We start from the raw sequence: 22384 nt of genomic DNA, 5'->3' as shown, positions 1-22384 counted from the left end.
TTGCCTGGCAACCCCACCACCTTCCTCGTGCTCTGCAGTTCACCAAGTGCTGCCAGGTGCTGGGCAAGAAATGCTGCAAGCAGAAAACACACAAAAACAGGAAAACTGCCTGTCCGCAGCTCTGTGCATGTTCCTCTGTTCGACATCTGAGTGACAGGAGATGCTCCAAAGTACATTGTACACAGTTAAATGGTGCCTGAAAACTGAAACTTACGGGAGGAACCAGACCAAGCGCTTGTGGGAGTGGTTGGTTGTGTCTCTCAAGATCTCAAACTGGGCAGTTTCTGCTCTTATCAGGGAAAACAAGTGAACTGCACGTGTCAAGACTGTTTTTATGCAGTTCAAATTCTTGTGGAGCTGATCTAGCTGTGCATGTTGACAGACCCATGTGTGTTTACGTTCAGGTGCTTTCTCGTCTCAGCGTTAAGAGTCCAATACAACTCTCTGAGTATTTCAGGAGGAATGTGCGAGTGGGTTACGCCACTTTCTACGACTTAAAGACCCACATGCTACACAAAATGCAGGGTCCAATCCTGTGATAGATTCTGAAGCCCCAAAGACCTTATGGGAACATAACAACATAGTGTAAATGGCCAAAACTCACAGGTGCTTTTCTGAAGGGAGACTCTCCTCCACTCTCCAAAGCTTCTAGACCAGGGGGCTATGGCAAAGAGGACACAACGTCCACGTGGGATGTTGCCACATATACAGAAGGTACATACTCAGAATATTGTGTCAGGAAAAACATCCTTGGACTTAACAGTATCTTCAGTATATGGTTTGGTCTTTTGATGGTGAATAGATGGCAAAACAGCATCATCAACCCCTGCTTAGTTGAATCTGATCCACATAAATAAATAACAAATAAATAATCCCCTGCTTTGCATTTATTTAATAGTATACTCCCAACCCAGGTCACATATAGAGGGCTTCCTTGCAATTTCAGCACTGTGCTCTCAAGTATTTATTTTATTTGAAGAAGGAAGTAATTCTTGCCAAAGCCACACCTGAGTCACTAGTGAAGATAAATCCTATATTCAACAGGTTTTGTTTATCTTGCAATAGCTTAAAGGAACTCAATACAATAAGAGGATGGTAGGCTTAAAACTAGAGTAAAGAGAGACATTATTTATTTAGAACACGTTAGTTAGGAACACTGTTCACAGTACATCATAACAAGGTGACTACATCATGGGGTGATCATAAAAGGGAGACTTAAAAAAGCAAAGACAAAGCATAGACAATAGTCTAGTTGTGGAAACTGGTGGGTTTTCTCTTCCCATAAGCAAAGCTGTACAAATAAAGACTGTCTATTTCTGCACAGATAAAAGATGGATTTACTCAATCTGTACATTTTATTTATTCTGTAAAAACATACAGATGCTTAGATTAACACTTCCATATAGTTTACAATGTTTAATTTAAATATAGTATTATGTCTCATTGACTTGTTGATTTAAGGTGCAATTTATCAAAACCTACAGTAAATATTTTCTTATTTTCTTAATCTGTTGTCTTTGGCACGCTTCTGTTTTATTTAAATACAAAGTGTATGGTTGAATTGAGTATATAGCACTGCAGGAACTTGAAGTTTTTTTGTTGTTAGCATGTGAGTGCAATTTTAGGTTTACCACAAGCTTATTTCCAAACAAAGAACTGTATATGAATTTCAGTTTCCTTTACATATAAAATGGCTAACAACTTCAATGTGCAAGGCAAAAAAATTCACTACAGCAACTTCTCCCTTAAGAGAGTGATTTTTGCACCATGGAAATCTTATATAAAATGTTTTAGAAAATGGAGATTTCTTATGAGGAAGTTCTTGGTGCTTCTTATTCTATAGCAAGCCACCTGAACACATTAATGTCTGGGTCCAGAAATGCTTCACAAGATACAGTTTAGCTGACATGCTGGCACTGTAGTAATGTTGCAGCTACAAACTCACATGTTCAACTGGCAAACTAAACCAAGGAGCAAGGAACTAACCAATCTGTGTAAAAAGTTTAGTGACAGTGGCTTCTTTCTACAAAAAGGGATGCCTCCTATATTCTTGATATTACAGCCGTTTTTATTGCAAGGAGAGAAGGTTTAGAATTTGCGCTATGCATTGCTATGCAATCCGTTTTCATCTTCGTGACCTCTGCCTGCTTTTGGGCTAATTAATATTTTATTTGAGTCACAGGTGAACAATGACAAACAGTTATTTCTGCTTCTGAAGAAAATGTACTAGGAGGCTACCAAAGTGGACCTAAATTGGTGAAGTATCACTTTACAAAAAGTCTTCAAATGCCAGAAGAGCAAACCCACAGCAATTTGTTTCACGTCTGAAGGCCAACCTTGGCAGCTGGCATTCACATGAAAGGCATGGGGAAACCCAGCCACATAAACAGTGGAAATTCTTCCATGCCAAATTATTTTATAATTAAAGAAAAACAAAACCCTGTTCACAATAAAATACTTTTAACAAGGCCTTTCTGGTCTGTTCCTTCCCGAATCACCCAAGTGGTATCCTCTCAGCTGCAGAAATTAGTATTTTGGCACATGACAGAATTACAGTAGTTGTCAAGTACAGTGCAATCTGATTAGAAGGCAAGGATGCTAGAAAGGATTTCATACAGGTGCTTTGTAATGTGGGTAAGACATGGAATTCTGTGCTACTCCTGAGTAAAACATGTTTAGCTGTCGCAGCTAAGATCCCCATTTATAAGCATGCTGACTCCAAAGAGGCATTTCATAGCCTCAGCAATAGTGTATATTCTTACCAAAAAAAAAGAAAAAAAAAGAAGGTATTTTACAGCTGTCTTTTTCTTCAACCTATCAGCAACGACTAAAAGTGGTGAGTTAAAATTGTTGAGAGAGGTGATGAGAAAGAACTGGTAAGGAGAATCAGAGTCTGTGTAGTAAAACATATGCACGCGAGATGTAATTTATTCTCAATTAACCTTTAAGCTTTCTGAGATATTGCATATGGCCATGTCCTTTAGTGCTGCCGTTTTACACGAAAGCTACTGGCATTAGAACTGAGATGTCTGAGTGAAGGAGATGGTGTCAGACTTATCTACAGCAAAACCTCCATTGACGTATGATTTCTTGGTCTCGGCTTCATCATTCTCCAGTACTGCTGTTTCCAAGGCAAAAGGATTGACTATATTGACTTCAGAGTTGACATCCATCTGCTCCAGCTCCTTTTTAGAGAGCTTCTCCACTATCCCTGTACCAAAGGCATCTCCCAAGACGTTCACCATCGTTCTGAATCGATCCCTATGGAATAAAAATGTTGTCAGACAAAGAATTCTGCAGGTTGCTTAGAAAACACTTTGTGTAAAAATAAGCTACTCTAGCAAATGCAGAACTGTCTCTTTTGTGTGTGTGTGGTTTTTTGTGTGTTTGTTTGTTTTTGTTTGTTTTGGTTTTTTGGTTGGTTTGTTTTCTTCCCCCCAAGGTAGATTTGGAGTAATTTTGCTGTTAAAAGAAAAAAAAATCTTGTAGAACAAGGAACAGAATTTTCCGTATATGTATTTGAAGAAACCTGGAGTCACTTTCATGACAAATTGCTTTGTACAGAGTGTGCAAAAATGCAAGCCATGTCACCAGTCTGTTATCACAATAACCAGGCTGCTTTGCACAGCCTTACAAAACATTGTAAGTATCACTTCTCAGGCCCTCAAGCTGCTACACAGCCGCTTCTCCTTGTGACGGAACTGCTTCTGTTGGAGGAGAGTTGTATTAAACAAGTCACTTAAGGTATAGGATACTTCTGTACTATTGATTTTTCTCCCAACAGAAATGTGACTTGCAGGCCTTAAAAATCTGCCACTATTTGGCAGAGGAGCAACAAAACCATGCAATATAGCAAAGTGTGAAAATTGGCACGCAGGTAAGGTAGAGGCAGTAGAAGGCCACGATTCCCTGTGTTTCTTTTCAGCTACACAGCACTGCAAGGGCTTTGTGGCAGAACAAATTGCTCTGTCTGTGCGGAGGGGTTGAGGTGGATGTATTCACAAAAACAACAGTGAAGCGAATCTGTGTGTCTCATATACACATTCTTCTGCTACAACTGGCGAACTCCAGTGCTAAACAGTGCATATGTGTTCTCCATTTGGAAGGGAAATACATGGTAGGGAAAGGAAGAGAGAGGGGTAAAGTAAAATTCTGGTAGGACCAGCATGACAAGTGAGGAAATCGACAGCATTGGAAACTCATATTTAATAATACTTCTCAAAATTTTTCTCTTCTTCATTAAAAACATGTAAGTACTCCTCAAATGTACATAATAAAGTTAACTAGAGGACTGTTAATGAGCCACTACTAGCAGCAGGTTGCAAAATAATACATTTTAGGTAGTAAGTACAAAATGCGGAAGTGTTAATAATCTACATGGCATCACGATGTGCATTCCATCTGCTGAGGTACAAAACGCACTGGCAATGATCCCTGGTACATTAAATTAATTTTTAATTTGCTTTGCTCAGCAAGACACCTTAATCTGAAAAATGTGTCAATTAGAACCAGAAACAGCTTTAATTCTTTGTCTGTTTCATGGTGGAACAGGTCGCTGCCATGTACGTCTATTGTGCCAAAGAATCAGGATGTGGATTAAAAGAAACAAAATTAAATACGTCCCTGTGTAACATATTATTAGAGCTGTGGAATTCCCCTCCACAAGACTTGTGAAAATCTAGAAGTTCATGTGGGCCTCCAAAGCAATGAGGCATTCATGGAAATCATGAAGAAATCTATAGAGAACGGTTAAAACAAAAACCACCTCTAGCTCAGTAACTCTGTGAGCTGCAGTTTGCAAGAGGCCCTGAGAGCACTGGGAAAAGAACCAATATATGGTTGTTCTGTCCTTACACTCTTTTTTAGACACCTGCTCTGTGCTGGCGGTTTGTACTGATCTTCACCATCCTAAACAAAACTAAATGCCCACTGGGAGAAGAAGAGAGCTGGAGAAAATGAAAAGATTGCGGAGCACACAAACCTATTGGATCCTTTTGCAGACAGCTGATGATGGTGAGAATGTAATCATGGCTGGAGCTGTTTCGTTTGAAGCAATTATACAGAAATTAAGCTGATTCTTGGATCCGCTAAACAGCCCTGATTTTCTGGAGACTGGCATTTCTCTCTACAGCTTGTAAAACTGACTTATATAATCAAATAAATTATTTATACCTGTGAAATGCATGAGCTACTGCCAAAAACCTTTCAAGACAGCAATTGGAAAGGGTGAGGTAGGAACAGGAATGCATTTACCTTGAGTGTGAATATGAGCCTAAGAAGAGGATATGCAGAGACTAAGAAATTACTAAGATCTCTGCATTGATACCAATGAACTGTCATCTATGCTGAGTTACTGCAGGCGAACAAGAGCTTGACCTGAGCGCTAAAGCTTGAACCGTTTAGGAGGCAAAAAAAACCTGTACTACAACCTGAAGTTATATTCTTTAATTTATGAATCCTTTTACTCTTTCCCAGTGAATCATGGGTCAAAACTGAATGCTGATGTCCTTCTGAACTCCTGAATACTCTCTGTGATCCTTGGGGCTTTTGCAAAAGTACCAGAGGAACAATTCAGTGTAAGTTGAACAAAAAAAAAATTGCTGGTGAAAATGCTTCTGTCCAGAAAGAGTTGCTTAATGGGACTGAGGGGTTTTGATGTGCTCTGAGGTGAGGCTGGGATCAGGCATAAGGAATACTTTCTGAGCTTGCCTGTGTGTGCTTGTTGATCAGGGGTAGGGTCTCTAAAAACTCCCAGGGAAGAGCAGCCCTAGTACAGTAATGCTGGCATCACAGACACACATACAGCCCATCAGGGGGTGCATGTGGAGTCCAGGACCAGCTTTGCTCAGTTCATGTTGTGCTCCATTCACTCTTCACCAGTGTATGGATTTTATGTGCTTTGTGAAAATCAGCTGAGATGTTCTGCTTGTGGCTGCATTTGATTTTTACAAATGGTGTATGAATTTAGCATAATATGGTGGCAACTGACACTCAAGGCATGCCTCGGTGCTCTCCAATTTATCTTTCCCAAGTATTATGATCATGATTTATTAATGTAGTGGCCACTATTTGAAAGCTGATAGAATCTCTGGATGTGAGGTTATTCACTGTCATCCCATGCAGTAGGACTTCTCTCAGAATAAAGCCACTAGTGCATTCAACTCTATTGAACAAGCCTGGCCATGAGAAGAATCTTTGTCCAACTCCTGCAAAAATCCTAAATTATTTCGTTGCTTTCTCTCTCCAACCCACATGTTCCCACACAACTTAGGTAAACATTAAGAAAAAGGAAAAAGAATTAAATATCAAGTACTTTAAACTTACAGAAGCCAGTCAACCGCAATGATCAGAGTGACATCTTCAGCGGGCAGGCCGACGGCAGTGAGAACAATCACCATGGTGACAAGTCCGGCTTGGGGGACACCTGCAGCCCCAATGCTGGCTGCTGTAGCTGTGACACTACATCCCAAACAAGACCCAGAAAAGGCATTCAGAATACACGTTCCTCACAGAAACTCTACTTTTTGACATGAATAGTCTTATTTCACTGCAAGAAAGAAGCCCAAACATTCCAGTTTCCCTCTTGAATAGTATCTACTCAAAGTCTGCTAACAAGTTTATGGGACACGTCATGTATAGATACTATTATGGTTACACTACGGAATAACAGACAACGCATGACTTCTTAAGAAGCAAACTGGACAGATTAGAGGTAGCGGCCAAGTTTGGTTTGCAAATATTTGCAGTGGGAGAATAAAGGCAAATTCCAGAACAACGCTGTGTATCAGCTGCATGTGCTGGCCCATCCCATCTCCTCATCAGGTCGCACCAGCAAGGCCCTGGACCACAAAATGAGAAGTCCCTATTGCTTGCCGTGCTGTGAATAACAGTTCCAACTTTCCTGTGAGGTATCCAAAGTCAATGTATCATTCATTGAAAAAAAACCACCTTCAACAAAATGCATATGACGGCTTTAGTCTTACCTAATAGTAACTATTTTCCCCACATCCAGTTGTAAGTCATTCAGCTGTGCAATAAATACAGCTGCTACTGCCTCGTAAAGAGCTGTGCCATCCATGTTGATGGTAGCTCCAACTGGCAGAACGAATCTTGTAATCCGTTTGTCGATCAAGTTTTTTTCTTCTGCGCAGCGGAAGGTGACAGGCAGAGTGGCTGAACTGGAACACAGATAAACACGCAAAGTAAGCACAGGCAACAGCCTAACGTTGCCCTTACCCCTCCTTCTCCTCAGAGCCTGATCTGCTCTAAGACTCAAACTGAGATTCAAGGCAGGCAGGAAGGCTGCACCATGAAAAAGCAAAGTAACTTTTGTTATCTCTTCTAATTGTGGGAAGAAATAACAAAGTCTTAGTTATCCTCAAAAATACATGGTAAAATTATCATGATGTGTGTAGTGTGCAACAGCTGGAGCTCCAGCAAATCTGTGGCTAATGAACTGCACAGCACAGAACTATGTCCCCCAGGAGAGGCAGACTACTGTTTGGTGCGAGGCCAGCACTGTCATAGTGACCCTTTGGGTACCACAGAAATAATGATGAACCTAATATTTCAATCTCCAGGGGACTGAGAACTGTCCAGGTGAAATCAGTGTATTTAACAAAGTAGCAATAAAATCAGAGCACAAACAATGCAATTACCACTAAGAACATTACAGAAAATAAATGTTTCTTTTGTTTACCTGGAAGAAATCATGAGGGCTGTCAGAAGTGCCTGTGCCATCCCCATGGCAAACCGAAAAGGATTCTTCCTTACTATTATTAAGTAGATCAGTGGCAGAATTATAACGGAATGGATTGCAAGTCTGCAAAATAAAACGGACTAGTTAAACAAATGGATCCATCTCATTGCTGTGTTCTAGTAGGACAGTCATAACAGGTATCTAGTTCTGTCCTCAAGTACACTTCCGAAACACTAAAGGTGACTTTAGTGACACCTATGTTCAAAACACTAAGTGTACCATCTTAAAAAAAATGCAGACTAATGCTGTTCTACACTTTCTTTTGGAAAGGAGAGAGATTATTGTCTCTCTTTCCAAACTAGAACAAGAATTACTTAATATACTGGAAATAATTTTAAACTGATGGAAAACGAGAAAACTCAAGTAATAAATAATGTTTAAAATTATATGGAGAGAGTGATTTAAAATAATGCTACAACACTCCACTGTACTGCCAACTGCTGACACTGCAGACTAGAGACAAATCACAGTATCACAGTATCACAGTATGTTTGGGATTGGAAGGGACCTTGAAAGATCATCTAGTCCAATCCCCCTGCTGGAGCAGGAACGCCTAGGTGAGGTCGCACAGGAAGGTGTCCAGGCGGGCTTTGAATGTCTCCAGGGAAGGAGACTCCACAACCTCCCTGGGCAGCCTGTTCCAGCGTCTGTCACCCTCACTGAGAAGAAGTTCTTTCTCAAATTTAAGTGGAACCTCTTGTGTTCCAGCTTGATCCCATTGCCCCTTGTCCTATCATTGTTTGCCACTGAGAAGAGCCTGACTCCATCCTCGTGGCACTCACCCTTTATATATTTATAAACATTAATAAGGTCACCCCTCACTCTCCTCTTCTCCAAACTAAAGAGCCCCAGCTCCCTCAGCCTTTCTTCATAAGGGAGATGCTCCACTCCCTTAAATCATCTTTGTTGCCCTACGCTGGACCCTCTCCAGCAGTTCCCTGTCCTTCTTGAACTGAGGGGCCCAGAACTGGACACAATATTCCAGATGGGGTCTCACCAGGGCGGAGTAGAGGGGAAGGAGAACCTCTCTCGATCTACTGACCACCCCCCTTGTAATACACCCAAGGATGCCATTGGCCTTCCTGTCCACAAGGGCACAGTGCTGGCTCATGGTCATCCTGTTGTCCACCAGGACCCCCAGGTCCCTTTCCCCTACACTGCTCTCTAATAGGTCATTCCCAACCTATACTGGAACTTGGGATTGTTCCTGCCCAGATGCAGGACTCTACACTTTCCCTTGTTAAATTCCATCAGGTTATCCCCCGCCCAACTCTCCAACCTGTCCAGGTCCCGCTGGATGGCAGCACAGCCTTCTGGCGTGTCAGCCACTCCTCCCAGCTTAGTGTCATCAGCAAACTTGGTGACAGTACACTCAATTACCTCGTCTAAATCGTTAATGAATATATTGAATAATATTGGCCCCAGTACTGACCCCTGAGGCACTCCACTAGATACTGGCCTCCAACTGGACTCCGCACCATTGACCACCACTCTCTGGCTTCTCTCTTTAAGCCAGTTTGCAACCCACCTCACTACTCTATTGTCTAGACCACACCTCCTCAATTTAGCTGTGAGGATGCTGTGAGGGACTGTGTCAAAGGCTTTACTGAAGTCAAGGTAGATCACATCCACCGCTCTGCCATCATCCATCCACCTTGTTACATTCTCATAAAAGGCTATGGGGTTGGTCAAGCATGACTTACCCTTGGTAAAGCCATGCTGACTGCCTCTAATGACCCTCTTATCCCTGATGTGCCTTGAGATGACACCAAGGATAAGCTGTTCCATTACTTTCCCAGGGACAGAGGTGAGGCTGACCGGTCTATAATTACCCGGGTCCTCCTTCTTGCCCTTTTTGAAGACTGGAGTGACATTTGCTTTCCTCCAATCCTCGGGCACCTCTCCCGTTTCCCAAGACTTGGCAAAAATGATGGATAGCGGTCTAGCAATGACTTCAGCCAGCTCCCTCAGCACCCGTGGATGCATCCCATCTGGACCCATGGATTTATGGATGTCCAGACTATTTAATTGTTCCCTAACCCAGTCCTCATCGACTAAAGCAAACTCCTCCATTAACCTGGCTTCATCCGGGGTCTCAGGGGTACAGGGTTCCCCAGGACAGCCTCCAGCGGAGTAGACAGAGACAAAGGCGGCATTCAGCAATTCTGCCTTCTCTGTGTCTTCTGCCACCAGGGCACCCACCTCATTCATCAGTGGGCCTACATTGCCTCTGGTATTAGTTTTATCTGCTATGTATTTGAAAAAGTTCTTCTTGCTGTCCTTGACCCCTCTCGCCAGCTGTAATTCTAAGGAGGCCTTGGCTATCCTAGCTGCCTTCCTGCATCCTCTAACAGCAGCCTTACATTCCTCCCAAGTGGCCAGTCCCTGCTTCCATGACCTGTAAACTTGCCTCTTCTGCTCGAGCATACCCAACAGATCCCTATTCAACCACGCAGGCCTCCTGGCTCCCTTCCTCGACTTCCTACGTGTGGGGATGCTCTGATCCTGAGCATGGAAAAAGCAATCTCTGAATGCGATCCAGCTCTCTTGGGCCCCTTTTCCTTCAAGCAGTCTTGCCCATGGGATTTCCCCCAGCAATTGCTTGAAAAGGCCAAAATTAGCCCTGCCAAAGTCCAGGGTTGCAATTCTACTTGCTATTCTGTTCCTGCCACACGAGATGCTGAACTCCACCATCTCGTGGTCACTGCAACCCAGGCAGCCCTCAACCTTTACTGCTTCGACCAGACCCTCTTTGTTAGTGAGGATGAGATCCAGCAGTGATCAGAAAACCAAAGTTTATCTGCCTTTGTTATAGAACATGTTCTGGAATTAAAGGTAAATATGGTTCCCAGTCAGGGACAGATGTAATCCGCATCTTTCTGCAGAAAATTCAAACATGATCCAATAAAAAGTCCACACTTACTTTGTGGAAGACTATGTAAGCTTAGGAGTACAATTACAATGTAATGAGGCATTTCAGACTGTTCAAATTAGATACACGTTATCTCACCATATTTAATGTTGCAAGATGCTGAAATACTGTATTTTGAAACTATTAATTTTTACAATTAAGTGTGTTGACACGCAAAACATCAAATTGTCCTCTTGACCTCAGCTGATCAGCTATATTTGCCTGGATATTTGGGTAAGTCTGAGGGACAAATTCATCCTTCAACTTGTGTACTAATTTTGAACATTGTGCATTAATCCTGAATGCATATGAATTCAGAGCTTTGTGGGCATTAAGATTAGAGGTAAACAGCCTGCTGCGAGTGTATCTGAAATGAAATACATGTGAAGGGTCTTTGAAATATTTCCTGCGTTCCAAGGTCATAAACAATTATAGCAACGTCAGCGTCTTGTCACAAGAAATTGCCACAGCTTGCAAACATAAAGCCCAGAACTGCTGTCATGTATGACCTTGGGATTTTTATCATGTCCTCACAAGATGTTCTTCAGAATGATACTATGTTGTAACAGTGCTTTATGATTTCAGAGCAGCTGATAAAGATAGTGATAAACCATGTTACCATTTGTGCTGCCAGGCAATTAAGAGAGCAGTAGCCACAATACAGAAATCCACAACAGCACCAAAGATCACCCACAAAATCAAACTATCTGTTTCCTTGGACAAACTATCATTTTAAAAGCAACAGACATTGAAGTTTTCACTCTCAATGTGAAGAAACTATTTATTTAGTCAAATGTAAATACAACAAGTACTGATAACATTTTGTAAAGACCTCTAGAAAGAAACCTAACAATTTATACAATGTTGCCTGAGAACAAATTGAATTCTGCAGAACATATAGGAAAACATATCAAGTGTTATGGGTGTCATTGAGTGTCTTAACACTATGCCAATGAGAGCAAACATTTCAAGGAGATCTACATTAGAAGCATACTGACTTCCAAATGGCTATTTTTAAAGAATTGCATCTGCACTTTTTTAGTGGCAGCACGGACATGGCATTATATAAAACAAAGTACCTGTGCATATCTGCTTTGCTACTACTGATTTTCATGAAACTAATTAGAAGTAATATTTATTTTCAAGAAGTAAATGCAACCTACAGCAAGTAGCAGGAAATTTTACAATAAAAATCACCAGCAGGAACTGAAAACAAAATTTCTAATAGTGTTCAATTATAGCATAAGAAGAATCTTGTCCCTTAGAATCCCACACTGGCATTCCTTATAGATCCAGAGATGCAGCTGCCTTGCTGCTTTCAGAAGAGACAAAGGCACAAGGAAGACAGAGCCTGCTTGCTGCAGCTTTTTCTTTGTTTTTCCCCCACCTCAGGCTGTGAGTCCTCTGGCCCTTGATTATGCCTCCTACTTTGATTTTCCTCCTCTGTGACTGCTAACACGTCCTCATCCTGACACTGCAACCATTAAAAGTGAGAGGCTGAAGGTATTTAGTGGCCAATGGAGCAGAGACACTGGGATAAGTCTGTCCCCTCATGGTGACTTGAATGAGACATAACGACTGAGATGTGCTGCGGACAACGGTGGGTGAGAGCTGCAAGGGCTGAGGATGGGGAAGGTCATGAATAATAAAGCTGGGAAGGTGAGATAGAAGATCAGCTCGAGAGGGAAGTTAAAGGAAAGAAAGAAGAGGATAAGGCATACGAGCCCTCACGCTCTTGCACATTTTTCTTGATAGGGAATACAAGAAATATGTTTAAGATAACCTGTAACTCTCAGGATTGGGCTTAAAGGGAGGATGATAAACTGCTACAAAAGATGCTGATGAACAGTACACACTGCAAACAGACAAGGTCAAGCAAATAAGGCTGAAAACCAAAAAGATGGTGGGAAGAGCAGTGCTTAAGAAACACAAAGAAAGAAAAAAAAAGAACAACAAGCACCTTTTCCCTGCAGCCTATAGCCTTTTGTGCACAAAGTCACTTTTGCTCTTGTGATCTGATTACAATATGCCCACCCTGAGGCCAGCTTTGCAGGCAATGTGCTGCTGTTGTCCCCTCTCCACAGCACCTCGAGCATCACCCACTGCAGGCCATCCCACGCTGCAGAGGCCCACCCTGGCCCCATCTGGGAAAATCACGGCATGTGCAAAGGAGTTCACAGAATCACAGAGAATCCCAGAATGTCAGGGATTGGAAGGGATCTCGAAAGATGATCCAGTCCAATCCCCCTGCCGGAGCAGAAACACCCAGATGAGGTTACACAGGAAGGTGTCCAGGCGGGTTTTGAATGTCTGCAGAGAAGGAGACTCCACAACCCCCCTGGGCAGCCTGGTCCAGTGTCTGTCATCCTCACTGTGAAGAATTTTCTTCGCAAATTTAAGTGGAACCTTTTGTGTTCCAGTTCAGCGGAAGAGAGACTCTTTCTCTCCAAAGACGTAACGGTGGGAAGCCTCACTATCTACAATCTTTTTGACAGCACATGGGAACCTACTTAAAATTGTTGTGCCTGTCAAGCCCATGATTACCAGCTAAACAGAAGACTATATGTGGTGGTAGTTTACTTTGAAATTGAAGTGGTCTGGAGAAGACACTGTGTCTTCACACACGTCTTAAGGAAGATATGCCCTGTTGTAATACAAACAGTAACGACTAATGGGTAAACAGTCATAAAAAGTGCTATCAGTTCTAAAACTGTAAAACTTGTTATCTGATCTAAAACTGAAGTCAAAGGGCAGTAATAATCCATCCAACATATTCCTCCTCTGAGCTAATAACACAAGAAAACCTGTGGAAGTGATGCACTGTCATTCTGTAAATGACTCCTACCTAACTTGTGGTCACGGTCTCATTTATAATTTACATTGAAAATATTAGTCTCTTGATTTATAGTCTCTTGGTAAACATCAACTTTTGCATCCTTTATAAATTTGATTTCTTTTCCCAGTTTAAATAGAACTCACAAAAATGTAGACAAACGTAACTTGCACTCATCACTGTAACGTTTGGAAAAAGTCATGATTCAGTGCTATTTCTGGAGCTGTAATATTTACTAAGAAAGTCATTATATCTCAAATGATTTTTGAACAGCTAGTCCAAACATGCTGGCTTATGCATAAAACAAAACACCAACTTTGAAACGAATATGATTATCTAGCAAAGATTAATGCACAAAAAAAGAGATGCTTCTTGACTATATATAGAGAAGTTTGCATTTAAGAGTGGTATATTACCCTTCTCTCTGCTTGGCTGTCAGAAAGCGTGTGAATGATGTTTGAAGTACTGCATGCATATGCAGAAAGCAAGGAGAAAGAAGCTCTTTAACAACTTTGGATCTAGCCTCTAGACAAAACATGAATAAATCCTCAGTATACTGAAGGAATTATACAAGTGGATGCTAAGGCAATGAACCAAGATAGCCTAGAAGTTATGCTTCACTGAATTGGAAATAGAAATTTAAATGCATTTAACTTATCGGGACTGTAATATCCATTTATCTATCAAAAGGTTCTTTGTAGGACAGTCTTCAGAGATATATGATGGTCTAGCATTATAACCTTATCACTTGAAGCAGTCAAGTTGCCCCTTCTAAGGCTCGATAATGGCAAGGTTTCATACTGTGCAAGCGTAACCTCCTCTACTCTAGAATGTTCTACACAGCCAAGCATCTAGACAAAGAGTAGAAAAAATGTTCTGACACTTAGCTTAGTTATTCAGACACCAACTGCTGCTCTTACAGCTTCACCAGGTACCTCTGGATTGAAGGAGTAATAAACAAACAGTGCAATCCCCAGGGCTTCTCTCAACGCCTGCTCTGCACAGAAGTGGGAAGGGATCAGTTTCCTCTTTGGCAGTGGAGCTGGACACACCTGGGTACACCTGGACACACACGTCTCAGGGACGTTCCCATCTTAATCCAGATATTCATGTATTTTCAGCAGGCGGCCAACCCCCATAATTCACAACCTCACCCTTTTCCAGCTTCTAGTATCTAACAGAAGCACTACCAGCCTCAAAAATGTAATAATATCTGTTTCAGCACAAAGTTGACAAGATGAAACAATGAATACAAGAACAGCCGTTGCTTTATTTTTTTTTTAGAATGCAAGGCAGGAACGTTTTAAAACAAAACATGCATTCGGCAAACTGTGCATTCAAACCGTCCTCACACATTCTCACATAATTTCAACCGACAAGAATTTTTGTCTCTGACCTAGAAAAGGCTGAGTGTTGTGGATAAATGAGTTGTTATCAACTGAGTTCTACATCCTGCATATATTTAATTTCATGTTTAAGAAATTACATACCCACTTATTACTGTAGCCATATAAAGACCCAGTTTACGAAATATCTCCCAGTCCTCCACTTCTATTATTTTCCCAGCAATTAAAAACACAATACCAATTGGCATATACCTAGAAAGAAAAACAAAGCAATTAGAAATGCCTTCTCAGAAATACTGCATGCTTACCATGGGATAATTTCTTGTACAATATAACTTCTTACAACACATGAAACATCTTTTTAATATCGTGTTACACAACTGAAGATTTTTTTTTAATGTCCTATTATACAACTGACTTTATTCACCTGCAGCAACACTACAATGGAGATAACAAAAAATCAGGAAATCAGAGTAAATGTACCCTTAGGTATAGTCTAACAAGTGCTCTGTGACCTGGTGTCACAGAATATACAGAAGTAGTGAAGGGGAGAGGGCTCTGCCCTATTGCAGCAAATGTTTGTGCATAACCATAAGCTTACTTGGAGGTAGAACTCTGCAGGGCTGAGACCAATATCTGTGCATTCTGCAATTTCGCACAGATGGGAAAGGTCTCCAGTGCTTACAGCAGCTGCCCTGCAGCACTGGGGACTATGCGTGGGTCACCTGCACAGAATAAGCGTCATTTTAGTATGTTGGGGTAGTACAGTCATCAGTGTGTTGCTTGATGAAGGGGCCCTCCTCCCCCAGTAAACTTAGACAAGGCCATGCTTTACAGAAATTAATAGCTGCAGGGCCTAGTGCCTACAGAAAATTCAAGGCAAAAAATCAGGAATTATGTTAGCACCAGCTCCACTGGTCCTTTTGGTACCAGAGGGCAGGCTGTCATGGAGACAACTTGCCACTTCAGAGATTTGAGTAGTATAAACTAAGTTACAAATTTGTGAATATATAAAATGTAGGCCACTTTAAAATACGAATTTTGAATTTATTAAATGTATGTGTGCAATCTCACAAATAAGACAGTACCTTGTCTCTGTGCAAAGCAGGGTCTCCTAGTTCCTTCTGAGCTCTGAACTTGGTGAAAGCAGAACTAGTTCCTCACACTAACAACATTAAACTTTATCTTATTCAAGACAACAGCTCTCACATCAGTAGAAACACAAGGAGCCTGTGTTTCTACAGACAGTCAGATTAGGCATAAAATCCTGTATTTGTGGCATGTGCTAACTCTTGGGTCTCGTTAGTGGTAATTTGCTCCAGAGTAAGGCAGCCTATTCCATGGGGCTGTAACTCAGTGGGGGACTGAAACAGCTGCCTAGCAAAAGACAGGTTGCAGAAACTAATTTACCTTTATTTAAAGGCAGCAAGAAGTGTCAACTAAACCCTGGAGATGTTGGCTGTTTTACAAGCAAGTGTGCTGGGATGAAAGAACAATCCGTGGAAGGGCCAGATCTGATAAGCTGTTTGTGTGAAACATGGATATGAGCAGAGTATTGTAGTAAATGGCACATGGCATTTCACACGTAGGATCAAATTCTGGAACGGATTGTGTGTGCTTCTAGTCCTGACTCCGTAATTGTGATCTGCATGGCCAAAAACTCTGTGAATAACTGTGAAGTCCAATCAAACATTACCAGATTAGTTGCTACATTTTTAAATTGCATTTCCTGCCTAAGGATATTATTAGAGAAATTGTAAGAATGTTGTCTCACAAACTTATTAGCAGAAGGTAAATGATGCTAAGTTGTAGTTTGCATAGAATTTTGGATTTTGCTCTGTGCTGTGGCTTGTATATTAATTTATATTTCTAAAAGAACTTCGCTCCAAGAACAGCTATGCTGTGAACATAATGGCTACCAGGGAATAGTGTTCAAGACAGAAGGGCATGTGGGTGGTAGTGCTTCCAGTTTCCAAATCACCAGGGCAGTTTTACTGGTTTGATATAAACCTCCACCTAGAATGTCTGAAAAACTATTTCTTGTGTACCAATAGAACCATTTCTTTAGTACACAGTAAGTGGAATCCCTGTCTACAGTTTCCTCAAAAGGATCAAATTCTGTAGAAAGAAAACTTTTTACCAGCCTTTTTTTTAAAGTTGCTTGCTGTAAAGTACTACACAAAAGCAAACAAGAGGTGTGAGTCTCCTCCTACCGCTCCAATAACAAAACCCACTTCAGGAAGGTGTTAGAAAATGCCAGCATGTCCTTGGACTTACCACATTATTATGTGAACTATTCTCATTGTAGCTTCATTCAGTGCATTGAAAAAATCCACCAGCACTTGGCCTTTCTCTCCCATTTTCCCAATAACCATTCCAAAAACAAGACAAAAGACGATCAACCCCAGCACATTGATGCCGTCGGAATACGAGCCCACAACTTTGTATTCTTGGGTTTTGTTCTACAGATAAGATTCAAGAGAAAAAAGTTACTAACTGAAAACACTGGATTTACTTTAAAAGAGTTACAAAATGAAAACAAATTTAGATATTTCCTTGAACAGACATGGAGCTATTCCCCAGTCACGTTATTCCCTTTCTGGCTGTGCCAAGTGGTCAACTTCTGGAATTAAGGTAAAACTAAATTGTTTATGAATGCTTTGTATTTTAAAGCTATGCAAGGATCTTACAAAACCCTAACAGGGAATAAAGCACCCCTTAATTTATGTTGCCTTTTCTATAGGCTCCTGACACAAAGTACGGCAAGGTCTAGGTATCCACAGTCATGCCTTCAATATGCTCAATACTAACTCCCTACTGTGGAGAACAAAACACAGCTGATGTAGTATCCTTGTGGTTATTTCTGAGCAAGAGTTTGTGTCTGGATTTCAGAAAAATAACCTGTTGCATAAGAACTGAGACAATGGTGTCCAATTTTGTCCAAAGTTTAAAATCTACTGTTCAGCTGAAATCAGTGAAATTGCATAGTTTATAGTGGAATGGGATGCACATAACATAAAAATCCTACAAAATATGTAGGTATTCACACACTTCTCTGTGTTCAGTATGTACATATGAAGGAAAGGGTGCAATTCTTCACTACATCCTGCTTCAGAATTTAATTCATGTCTTTTCATATAGCTCCTGTTCCCATACTCTCATTACTATGAGATGAAAACTGGAAGCAGCAAAGAAAATGCATATTTATTTGGTACAGTTCACAGTTCTGTGTTCATATGTTATCGAATTCCTTTCTCCCTCTCCAGCGTAATTCTAAGCTTTATAAACCACCAATACCAATATCCCTCCCAAACCTCTAATCAGATGCTTGTTAAATCTAATCTTTAGTTTTGTCCCTTTCCATTTTTTCATAGTGATTAATTAATAACTGCCTTCCATTGTTTTGCTTTCCATTAAAAAAATTATTATTATAATTTTCCATTCCTTTCTTTCTGCAGTACTTACGGTTACCTCATTGTTGCTCAAACACCTACTGCTGACATAAATCTAGCCTTTCCACAGTGACTGTTCGCTTTAATTTCTCAGCAAATTAACAATTCATTAGCATATACATTTAAAGAAGTATATTAATAGATTATTTTCTCACATCATTTATTATCTTCAGACTCCTTTATAACCAGTGGAGTCCTCTGGAGTTCTTAAACATACTTGAAGATCCTCATAATCACCTCTGGCATCTACTTATGTTCTGTGCCTTTGCTAAAATCTATGTATGATTTCCTTCCTTTTCTCAATCACTAACAACCTCAACTAAACCAAATGTATTTCATGTTCTTTCTCCTCACTTCATGTATTATGAAAGAATGCAACAATAAAGGTCATACCTCTGAAGCCTTAAATGTCGTAGCAGTTGTAACAGGTTCTTCAGCAAATGTGGAGCTATTTTTATCCACGCTGGTCGCAGCTTCAACTTTTTCACGTTTAGTTTTATACTGTAAAAGTTTTTTTAAAAAATAGAAGAACTTATTTAGAAACGTAAAGGAAAAACAGACAAATACATTATTTCGCAATTCATAGGAGCCATCACAGTTCTGTACTTCAGATGCTGTAGACCAAGCAAGTGATTCGCAGATAATATACCGTGAATTCCATTCCTCAGGCCCTCGGGTGCCCTGAGGACCTGGTGCAGTGTTGTGGGGGATGAGATACAGCTCCTGACAATGGAAAGGGGACTTTTTGCCCAGAGCACTGTCTGTAAAACCAGCAGTCACAAGTCCTAAGGGGGAACTGGGACCAGAAGAGCTGCTGGACAGTGAGAGCGGGAACCCTCGACGGCCAGGGATGCTCCCACCATCACCTGCTCCCTCCAAGGACAGAGGGAGTCACTCGTCTTCTTTTATATGATTTTTGAGTATAGATTCTGATCGCTGATACAGCAAACCACGTATTAAGATTTGACCAAACAGCAGAGGGTCCAGGTGAGTAGAGACCATAAGCTAAGTGCTGCTATTATAAAATTGTACTACATTGATTCTGCTTATAGAAATCCTCTGCTATTCTGATTACAAATTCTGTGCTATACTAATCATAATATCCTGCTCAGAAAATAAAGCTTTATCTGTAACTACAACTTAGTGTTGTTGTCATACTACCAAGGATTCCTAAAGAAATCTCTGTGTGTCCCCTTAGTGTCGGGTGACAGTGACTAACATATGAGAAAAACTACAAAAATAACTTTATAAACTGGAAATACATTCAGTGTGTGCACAGCAGGACAGTTAACATAATTTCCTGGGAAAGGTTAACTCCCTCACATACAGACCACAGATGAACTGGTTAGCAGCTGCTGGGGGAAGACAAAAAAGAGAAGCAGAGAGCATCACAAAAATCAGTTGATATATATACAGATAAAGATAACTGAATCTGAAGTAAATCTGCTATATAGACAGCAGTTCCCTCCTTCATCTTGCAAATCTCACTTTTTCTGAAAGATGTCTCAAATAGACTCTAGCAATTGGCTGTCTTTTCCTCAAAATGGATTATCAGGTCTGGCAATGGACACTAGATGTCAGATCCATCAGGGTGAGGGCTAAGGTATGTAGATTTCATCAGACATTGAGGGGTTTTAAGAACAAGGAAAATGATGCTCATGACATGGTTCTTCTGATTCTGTCTGTCCTCAAAGGAAAAACCTTGTCCTATACACTGCTTGGTTTCTGCACTCAGCTAATAAACAAGGATCCCTTTTTACACAGGATCATCAAGGGCTTAATAGGTGGTAACACTGTGTTTATCATAATGGAAATAAACCAAGTGTCTTTTTATGGGAGACCAAGATACTCCTGAACCTCTCAGAAGTAATTCTTACCTGACATAGTTTTTGGGGACATAAAAGAACAAAAATTTGTAGTTAGCAATAAAAATTACAGTAGCAAAGAGGAACGTTCAAACTTACCTGTTGAAAACAGGCCTGGACAAGGTTTTCTGGGAACATATTCCTGTCAAAAAGTAAAGCAATTTCAACATTACAGCATGCTAAGAACAAGCTGTTTATATAAACAAAAGGATAAAATCTCCTGCCTGTAAATTCAGATCAAGTTGTGTTCCAAAAAGCAGTGTATAAAATCCAAAGAAATGAAAGGTTCAGGACTCAAAACAATCAGTTGACTGTTTAGCTGCCATTGAATTTTCTGGCTTATTTTTCAGTACATGACATTTCTGTTGGTAAGGTGCTAAACCCACTGTGGTGGGGGGGTTCATTTGTTTGTTTGTTTCCCTGCTGCATCATTCCATCATTTGCATGAGGAATACAGGACATACTATTTTTATGGGATTTGTCAAACATAGGCAGAAAAAAAATAACTCTTACGAACTTTGTGCTGGAAGAATCAGATATTTGGCATACCCTGCTTTAGTACTGGTATTAGAAATTAATCTTGACTGATGGAAGATTCCCATGTGTTATTCCAGGGTCAAGAACCATTTTCTCACACTGAGAAATTAGAAAATTAGATCAGAAGTAGTGCAACCCAGTTGCATGCCACCTTTCCAATTGACAATTTCAGATTCAAATGATTACAGAAAAAAGCATTAATTAGGTATTTATTGAATACCCTGTCCAGTGCAGAAAGTCAGTTTATATATTGAAGCTAAACTCTTTATCTCATTTCTAGGTCTTTCACAAACTCCTGCCTTTATTTTTCACATTTTTAAAGCAAAATTTCTTCACAGGCAAGAGTAGTTTGTACAAGTCTGGGATTTTCTTTAACCTTTTCAAGACTGTCTGGATTTGGATCTTAAATCTGATGAATATAAATAAGTAGGAAAAGTAACTGTAATTCTTTTAAAGGAGGATTTCAGATGTTAAACTCCTAATTTTCAATCTTAAATTTGTCAACAAGAAGTTGAGCTATAAACAGTAGTAAAACCCCAGAATACTCTGAACTACAATTCAGACCTGTGGCAGTGTGCTACCCCAAACCCCTGCTCAAAGGGCAGTGGCAGCTGTGGCAGCTGCATTGGCTGAAGTTGGACTTTGGGGAGAGGGATGGAGTCACAGTAGCCAAGGGCTGTCTGGTGCAAATATCAACCACCTTACTCCACAAACAGTGGACACCCCGGAGCTTGTTGAGCTCTCCTGCACGGCAGCGGGCTGCCCGACAGCATCTCCCCTCAGCAGGGACACCGCTCACAGTTACAGCCACTGCACAGATCCTTTACTCCTCGACACAGGAGAGATGCCTTGCCACAACACATCCCTGGTAAGTAGCTAATAACTTGCTAAACTTTGTAAGTTTTGCTGAGATTTTATCTTTTGATTGTGTACATATAATCCTTCGGATACAACCTGTTGACCAAGTCTGGGACAAGGACTGGATCCAGCAACACCTCGACTCCGCCGACTAAGAGTTCAGAAAGCAAGGGGGTCCTCTCTGAACTACATGACCAATGGGAGGGTCTCCTCAACGTGTCTGACTTAGCCTGTCCTCTGTGATTTAAATAATCAAGTTTACCTTGCCATAAAATATTTTTAAATCTCTGTAACATTTACAATTCAATTCTGTTAACTGTATCAATTAAATATATTATTGCTTCTCTTTTGTGAATGAAGTGCACCACTCCACCTGTGACAACACCACTTCTTGTAACAGGAAGACTTTTTTGTGCATGGAACTACGTCAGCCCTGTGAATATGTGCGGAAATGTTCACATGGAAATTACTGGTAGCAGACTGCATTAGATTTTATAATGTAGCTGACTGTGCAGTTCCTCTCATTGATTGCTGGGCAAGTGACCATGAGGAATGAGATGAGCCATCCAAGGAGCTGTCACTGCAGTTATGCACATTCAGGAGAGGGCAGAGGCTGGGAAGAGCTGTAAAGAACTGAACATGGGCTGTGGGGTTGAAGACTGTTCACTCTCTCACACATGAATGTCAGAGAAATTGAGTTATGCTCCAAGAGGTCTAACTTGATCTGTGCTGGGGCAGAGATGCTCCAGACAACAGCAGACGCTTGCTATTAAATAGGTCAGTGATTTTTACAAGATAGATACATATATATGTGTGTGTGTAT

At 40.8% G+C, this 22384-nt stretch overlaps 1 protein-coding gene across 1 annotated transcript in view; it reads right to left on the bottom strand.

The window, feature by feature from the left end:
* Positions 1-1108: 1108 nt before the first annotated feature.
* The window catches only part of SLC1A1 (solute carrier family 1 member 1), a 63924-nt gene continuing 42648 nt past the window's right edge, over positions 1109-22384 (bottom strand). Inside the window, exons 5-12 of the mRNA XM_065861158.2 lie at positions 20266-20308; positions 18695-18802; positions 17127-17311; positions 14994-15101; positions 7700-7822; positions 6984-7178; positions 6325-6459; positions 1109-3261 (exon numbers count right to left, since the gene is read on the bottom strand). Coding sequence (XP_065717230.1) covers positions 3015-3261; positions 6325-6459; positions 6984-7178; positions 7700-7822; positions 14994-15101; positions 17127-17311; positions 18695-18802; positions 20266-20308 — 1144 coding nt within the window. The 3' untranslated portion in view covers positions 1109-3014. The remainder of the gene's footprint in view (positions 3262-6324; positions 6460-6983; positions 7179-7699; positions 7823-14993; positions 15102-17126; positions 17312-18694; positions 18803-20265; positions 20309-22384) is intronic.

The sequence above is a fragment of the Patagioenas fasciata genome, chromosome Z (assembly GCF_037038585.1).
Source record: "Patagioenas fasciata isolate bPatFas1 chromosome Z, bPatFas1.hap1, whole genome shotgun sequence".
Lineage (NCBI taxonomy): Eukaryota > Metazoa > Chordata > Aves > Columbiformes > Columbidae > Patagioenas > Patagioenas fasciata.
The sequence above is the reverse complement of the archived record's forward strand: the minus strand, read 5'-3'. Positions and strand labels throughout refer to the sequence as shown.